This window comes from Chiloscyllium plagiosum, chromosome 17 (genome assembly GCF_004010195.1).
Source record: "Chiloscyllium plagiosum isolate BGI_BamShark_2017 chromosome 17, ASM401019v2, whole genome shotgun sequence".
Classification (NCBI taxonomy): Eukaryota; Metazoa; Chordata; class Chondrichthyes; order Orectolobiformes; family Hemiscylliidae; genus Chiloscyllium; species Chiloscyllium plagiosum.
The window spans coordinates 452005-459867 of NC_057726.1; the positions used below are offsets into that span (position 1 = coordinate 452005).

The following is a 7863-nucleotide window of genomic DNA, read 5'->3' on the forward strand; positions in this document are numbered from 1 at the left end:
GCTGTAGAATTCGTGAAGCTCCGGGAGATGATTGTGGCATCGATTGCACTCGACTGGAGCTGATCTCGGCCATGCTGCACAAGCATGAGAAGGAGCTTGAAGAGCTCGGAAAGCAGATGGAAGAGGTCGAGCTGCAGACAGCAACATCGCAGACCATGATCAAGTCCTCAACGGAGCAGATCCAGGCACTTGAGAAACAGGTCCGGGCCTTAACAGAGCAGGTCGACGACCTCAAAAACAGAGATTGGAGAAAGAATATCCGGGTCGTCAGGTTGCCGGGGGAGTGGAAGGTGAGTAGCCAGTAAGTTTTGTTTGAAGACTGGCTGCAGCGATTTCTTGGTTGGGAGGCTGAGGTGGGCCGGGTGAAGGTTGACAGAGTTCACCGGGTTGAGGTGTGCAGGCTCAGTTCAGACCAGCTCACCCGCCCTGTCCTCGTGCAGCTCCGATGCTACAGAGACAAGGAGAGAGTAATGGAAGTTTCCAGAGTAGGATCCACAGGGCTTGATTTACAAGGGATCCGGGATAATGTTCTTCCAGGACTTTTCTGTGGCCATGATCCACAAAAGGAAGTCCTTTGATGAGGTGAAGAGAAAACTGAGAGACCTTGGTATTCAATATTCTGTAAGGTACCCAGCGGTGCTTTGTTTTACTCATGAGGGGTCTGTACAATCATTTGATTCCTCAGAAAAAGTGAAAAATGTTCTGGAAACTTTAAAATGGACTAAAAGAAATGGACAACGATGATTTTTCCTTTACTTTCTGTACTCCTATCTTTTTCTTAAGGAAAACGTTATTGGATTTTTTTTCCAATGTTAGTTGTTGTTAATGTACAGTTGAGGATGGGCAGAGTGCTCACCTTGTTTTATTGATTTGTTTATATTACCCCTTTTTTTCTCCCTTTCTTTTGCTTGGGTTGGGGTGCAGCTTAAGCTGGAAGGAGGAATGGAGGCGTATGTGGGAAGTGTAAGCACCCCCTGTGGGCAGGGGGTAGAGTGCCTTTTGTGTTTTGTACTTTATTGATTTTTTGGTTCTTTTGTAGATATAGATTTTGAAAGTTCTGTTAGTCTGTTAGGTATAGTAGTTATAGTGCGTGTAGTTTTTAAACTCCATGAGTCTGTTTTTATTTATGTTCAGCATTTTGTAAGCCAGATTCTTCCTCTTGGGAGTTCAAAGTTCATTGTAGTGGATCATGGCTAACTGTGTTCTTAAATGGTGTTCCTGGAACATTAAGGGGAGTCACTCACCAGTCAAGAGGAAAAAGGTACAGTCAAATCTTAAAAAGGAGAGGGTGGAGATCCAAGACAGTGGCAGTCTGAGTGGTCTGCTATGCTGGGCTATGTGCCATACTGCCAGGCAAGATGGGCATTTACCCCAACCCCCTCACCAACCACCCCCGAGAGAAAAAAGTACTCATTTAAATTTGCTGATCATTTAGAGCAGCTGAAAGCGTGTGTGATAGCTTTAAGGCCAGGATGAAATCAAATAAAGGAAAGGGGCCTAAAGGAGCACAGCAGACAGAGTACTCCCTTACTGCATTGGGGGTGCCTGCAGCCAGTGTTCAAATGCCCAGGGCAGCCCCTTTGAATCCAACAGGACAGCAACATGGATCCACTCTTAGCAAACTCCGACAGTGGATCCAAACAGCAGTTGGGCCACTATCTGCCATGCAAAAAAAGCATGAGCAGGAAATCCAGCTACTGGACCGAAGAATGGAGGCAGTGGAGGAGAGGACCGCGGCATCAGAGACCGTGGCGGATGTCTCAGGAGGAAGGATCCGAAGAGTGGAAGACCAGGTTCGGGTCCTTCAGGAACAAGTCAACAACCTGGAAAATAAAAATAGAAGGAAAAGCTTACGGATTGTGAGTCTTCTGGAACGCAAGGAAGGCGAGGACCTCGTCAGCTTCTTGCAGGGATAGCTCCCGAAGTTCCTGGGGTAGGAGTTGGAGTCAGGCCTGGTAAGTGTGGAGGGGGCCCACCAGATCGCAATGCGCAGATCCGGGCCAGACCCACACCCCCGCACGATCCTACTACAGTTCCTGTATTATAAAGAAGAACAATTAATAGTTACATTAGATTGGAAACAAGCCCTTCAGCCCAACCAGTCCACACCAACCCTCCGAAGCGCAACCCACCCAGACCCATCTCCCTCTGACCAATGCACCTAGCACTATGGGCAATTTATTTGACCTGCATATCTTTGGATTGTGGGAGGAACCCAGAGGAAACCCACACAGACACGGGGAGAATGTACAAATTCCACACTAACAGTTGCCTGAGGCTGGAATCAAACCTGGGACCCTGGTGCTGTGAGGCAGCAGTGCTAACCACTGAGCCACCGTGTTGAAACAGCAAGAAGACTGGGAAGGAATTTTTAATGTACAAAAGCTCAAGTTTTAATGTACAAAAGCTCAAGGAAAATACTTTTTCAGGACCTTTCAGGAGCCCTAATTAAGAAGAGAAGGACATTTGATGAAGTCAAGAAAGAATTAAGGGACCTGAACATTCAATACTCCTTGAGGTACCCAGCCGTGTTGTGTTTCGCCCATGGGGGTGCGCAGTATATAACTTTGACACCGCAGAAAAGCGAAGGACTTTGTGAAGTCTTTGAATTGAAGGACCTGAGTCAGGGTGGGAGGGGAAGGGGCATCATTACGGACAATGGTGTGGGTTTTTTTAATTGCCCCTTTTTTTTACTTCTCTCAACCCCTTTCTTTTTTGTGGTTATTGATTTTGTTGTAAAATTTGAATTATTTTATATGTCAGTTAGTTGGGTATTGTCAAGGGCTCCTTTTTTACTGCTGTCCTTTTGATTTTGTATTGGGGTTGGCTATATGTGTGGTTAAGATGAACGGAGGGAGGGGGTATAGACATCCATTGTTAGCCTTCAGAATGTAAATAACAGGTTTCCTTATTTGTGAATTGCCTGGGGCGAGGCCACAACCTCAGCTAGAGGGAGTTAAGATGGTCGTAAGGATTGGGAGTGATGCCCCCTTTTGCCAAGGGGGGAAGATCTTGTGCGAATTGGGGGTTATTTGGGTGTTTGTTTCAGTTAAATGTAGTGTTTTATTTAGTTGTGTAGTTTTTGTAGGAATATTTTTCGATCTTGTAATGTTAATATCTTTGTAGCTCATCACGCCTCAGATATGCTCCTTCCTCTTGGGAAACCATGGGTCTGCCCTGGATGATCATAGCTAGTGATTTGTTTAGGTGGTGCACCTGGAATATAAAAGGGAGCCATTCCCCTATTAAAAGAAAGAAGGTGTTATCAAGCCTCAGGAAGGAAAGGGTGGACATTGCCCTGCTGCAGGAGACACATCTAACTGATAAGGAGCATCTGAAACTTCAGCAGGGGGTTTATGACAGGGTATTTTTCTCCTCCTTCAGCTCTAAGAGTAGAGGACTGGCTATACTGGTAAGAAGGAACCTCCCTTTCCTGGTAGCGGAGCAGATTAAAAATGAACATGGACGGTTTAGCATTCTTAAAGCCCTAATACATGGAGAAGAGTATGGCATCTTGAATGTATATTATCCCCCAGCGCACCGTCTTAAATTTCTAATTGATGCAGTCACTAAATTAATGAATCTTGGGGTGCGCCGCATTATCATAGGAGGCGATTTTAATAGCCTATTAGATCCCAAGATTGACAGGGTGCCAAGGGGCCTGGCAGGTACGCCCGCGCAGTCTAAGCAGTTGGTGGACATGTGTGAGGAGTTGGGACTAGTGGATGTGTGGAGGCATCTCCACCCTAATGGAAGAAACTTCACGTTCTATTCCAAACCACGCAAGTGCCGTACACGAATTGACATGTTTTTATGCCAGCTAATAGTTTGGACAGAACATTGGCGTGCAAAATTGGGAATATAGCTGTTTTGGATCATGCACCAGTGTATTTATATGTTAAAATCCAGGGTAGTGGAATGGATGCACGTCACTGGTGCATGGATCCATTGTTGTTAAGGGATAGCAAATTTGTTGAGTATATTTAGAAGAGAGTTCAGGGCCTTTTGGTATATCAATTCAGGTACGGCCAGTAAGCCGGCAATGCTTTGGGAGACCACCTGATCATTTCGTATTCAATGACTAGAAGGAGGCAGAGGGGCGAGCTGCAACGGATGCTGGAGACCCAGCTGAAGGTAGCTGAGAAAAGGTAGTATAATGGCCATCTTTGGCTAAGCTGCAGCGGGTTACAGCTCTCCAGGCTGCTCTCGACTCATTGCACACACAAGTGGCTAAAAAAGAGGTCTCCTTCACCAAACAAAGACTGTTTGAATTTGGAGATAAGCCTGGTAGATATCTGGCATATTTGGCTAGGAGGAAAAAAGCTTCCTATTACGTCTATTGGGGAGAAGGCTGGTATGGTTACTTGTGATTGAAGAAGATTAATGTTAGATTTAGGGAATACTTTGCAGAGCCATATCGGTTGGAGGGAGACAAACACGGTACAGTGGGAATGCGGTCCTTTTTGAAAATCTGGACCTCCCCAGTAAAAACTCAGAACAGGTTTCCCTTTTGAATGCACCTATAACGGTACAGGAAGTGCAGGAAGCAATAAGGCATCTCCAGGGTGGCAAAGCACCGGGGCCAGATGGACTCCCAACTGAAATCTATAAGGAATTCATAAACATGTTGGTGGAGCCACTTCTGGGGATGTACAACTATTCTTATAGACAGAATTGTCTTCCACCTACTCTGAGGGAGGCTAATATCTCATACAGACCCATTTCACTGTTGAATGTAGATTTTAAAATTCTATCCAAGATGCTGGCTCTGAGGTTGGAGAAGGTCCTGCCCCGTATTATAAAAGAAGATCAGATGGGTTTTATCAATGGCCATAGTTCCTCCAACAATATCAGGAGAGTACTGAACACAGTGCAGGTATGCCAGCAAAGATTGATCCCACGTTTGTAAGTCAGCGATGGTCAGTGTGTGGTGGTCAGTCTGCGATGGTCAGGCCACGGTGGTCAGTGTGTGGTGGTCAGTCTGCGAGGGTCAGTCCACGATGGTCAGTCTGCGATGGTCAGTCCGCGGTGGTCAGTCAGCGATGGTCAGTCTGCGGTGGTCAGTCAGCGATGGTCAGTCTGCGGTGGTCAGTCCACGGTGGTCAGTCTGCGATGGTCAGTCCGCGGTGGTCAGTGTGTGATGGTCAGTCCACAGTGGTCAGTCCATGGTGGTCAGTGTGTGGTGGTCAGTCAGCGATGGACAGTGTGTGGTGGTCAGTCAGCGATGGTCAGTCCGTGATGGTCAGTGTGTGGTGGTCAGTCTGCGATGGTCAGGCCGTGGTGGTCATTGTGTGGTGGTCAGGATGCGGTGGTCAGTCTGCGATGGCCAGTCCTCAGTGGTCAGTCAGCGATGGTCAGTCCGCAGTGGTCAGTCTGCGGTGGTCAGTCTATGATGGTCAGTCCGTGGTGGTCAGTCCGCAGTGGTCAGTCTGCGATGGTCAGTTCTGCGATGGTAAGTCTGCGGTTGTCAGTGTGTGGTGGTCAGTCTGCAGTGGTCAGTCTGCGATGGTCAGTTCGCGGTGGTCAGTGTGTGGTGGTCAGTCTGCGATGGTCAGTCCGCGATGGTCAGTCAGCGATAGTCAGTCTGCGGTGGTCAGTCCGCGGTGGTCAGTCTGCGGTGGTCAGTCTGCGATGGTAAGTCCGCGATGGTAAGTCTGCGGTTGTCAGTGTGTGGTGGTCAGTCTGCAGTGGTCAGTCTGCGATGGTTAGTGTGTGCTGGTCAGTCTGCGATGGTCAGTCCGCGGTGGTCAGTCAGCGATGGTCAGCACGCGATGGTCAATCCACGGTGGTCAGTCAGTGATTGTCAGTCCACAGTGGTCAGTGTGTGGTGGTCAGTCAGCAATGGTCAGTGTGTGATGGTCAGTCCGCGGTGGTCAGTCTGCGATGGTCAGTCCGCGGTGGTCAGTCAGCGATGGTCAGTCCACGGTGGCCAGTCAGCGGTGGTCAGTCCACGATAGTCAGTGTGTGGTGGTCAGTCTGCAATGGTCAGTCCGCGGTGGTCAGTGTGTGGTGGTCAGTCTGCGATGGTCAGTATGTGGTGGTCAGTGTGTGGTGGTCAGTCAGCGATAGTCAGTGTGTGGTGGTCAGTCAGTGATGGTCAGTCCGCAGTGGTCAGTGTGTGATGGTCAGTCTGCGGTGGTCTGCAATGGTCAGTCCAATGTGGTCAGTGTGTGGTGGTCAGTCTGCGATGGTCAGGCTGTGGTGGTCAGTGTGAGGTGGTCAGTCCACAGTGGTCAGTCTGTGATGGTCAGTCCGCAGTGGTCAGTGTGTGGTGGTCAGTCTGCGATGGTCAGTCCGTGGTGGTCAGTCTGCAATGGTCAGCCCACGGTGGTCAGTGTGTGGTGATCAGTCAGCGATGGTCAGTCTGTGATGGTCAGTCCGCGGTGGTCAGTGTGTGGTGGTCAGTCCGCAATGGTCAATCCGCGGTGGTCAGTCAGTGATTGTCAGTCCACAGTGGTCAGTGTGTGGTGGTCAGTCTGCAATGGTCAGTCCACGGTGGTCAGTGTGTGGTGGTCAGTCAGCAATGGGTGGTGGGTGGCACGGTGGCACAGTGGTTAGCACTGCTGCCTCACAGCGCCAGAGACCCGGGTTGTTTCGCTTCGGCGGGTCGGTGTGGACTTGTTGGGCCGAAGGGCCTGTTTCTACACTGTAATCTAATCTAATCTAATCAATGGTCAGTCTGCGATTGTCAGTCCGCGGTGGTCAGTGCGTGGTGGTCAGTCAGCGATGGTGTCAGCGATGGTCGGTCTGCAATGGTCAGTTCGCGGTGGTCAGTGTGCGGTGGTCAGTCAGCGATGGTCAGTGTGTGATGGTCAGTCAGCGATGGTCAGTCCACGGTGGTCAGTCAGCGATGGTCAGTCCATGGTGGTCAGTCAGCGATGGTCAGTGTGTGGTGGTCAGTCTGTGATGGTCAGTCCGCGGTGGTCAGTGTGTGGTGGTCAGTCTGTGATGGTCAGTCCGTGGTGGTCAGTGTGTGGTGGTCAGTCAGCGATGGTCAGTGTGTGGTGGTCAGCCCACGGTGGTCAGTGTGTGGTGGTCAGTCTGTGATGGTCAGTCCGCGGTGGTCAGTGTGTGGTGGTCAGTGTGTGGTGGTCAGCCCACGGTGGTCAGTGTGTGGTGGTCAGTCTGTGATGGTCAGTGTGTGGTGGTCAGTACCAGTGCTGATGTGTGTGTAATGAGCAGTGGTCAGTCTGAGGCCGGAGCCGGATCCCTGCCCCCGGGGGCGGTGCAGTTGAACGTGGGGCCTGTGATCCGGGCTCTCTCCTGCTGCCGCTCCCCGCGATGCTGCCTCTTTGCCGGTGGTTCCTCCGGGCCCCGCGGGTTTGGAGCCGGGAGCTGACGGTTTGCGGAGGCCGGGCCCTGGGGCAGCGCGGCCTCGGGAGGCCCTACAGCCAGAAGCAGCGGAGTTTCTGGGTGGCTGTGCGGCGCTGGCTCCGGGGCCCACCGGTACCCCCGTTCCCGCGGCCTTGCCTGGTCGGGGAGCCGGTGCTGCGGGCTCGGGCTGCGCCGGTACCCACCGCCGAGGTGACAGGCCCCGAGGTACAGCGGCTGGTCGCCGCCCTGGTCCGGACCATGCGGCGGCTCGGGGCCCTGGGCCTCAGCGCCCCACAGCTCGGTGTCTCACTCCAGGTGATGGTGCTCGAGGTGACCCAGGAGATACTCGAGGCCGAGGCTCCAGCCGCCCGCCAGGCCCGGGACATGGTCACTGTCCCGCTCCGGATCTTCATCAACCCGCGGCTCCGGGTCATCGACTCAACAACCGCAACCTGGCCCGAGGCCTGTCACAGCGTCCCGGGCTACGCGGCCTGTGTGCCCCGGTACCGGGCGGTGGAGGTCACAGGTGGGAGGGGGGTCAGTGCCGTG

The 7863-nt window shown here is 51.6% G+C and overlaps 1 protein-coding gene across 1 annotated transcript in view; it reads left to right on the top strand.

Annotated features, from left to right (window-relative positions):
- The first annotated feature begins 7168 nt into the window (after positions 1–7168).
- The window catches only part of pdf (peptide deformylase, mitochondrial), a 1575-nt gene continuing 880 nt past the window's right edge, over positions 7169–7863 (top strand). Inside the window, exon 1 of the mRNA XM_043706457.1 lies at positions 7169–7840. Coding sequence (XP_043562392.1) covers positions 7282–7840 — 559 coding nt within the window. The 5' untranslated portion in view covers positions 7169–7281. The remainder of the gene's footprint in view (positions 7841–7863) is intronic.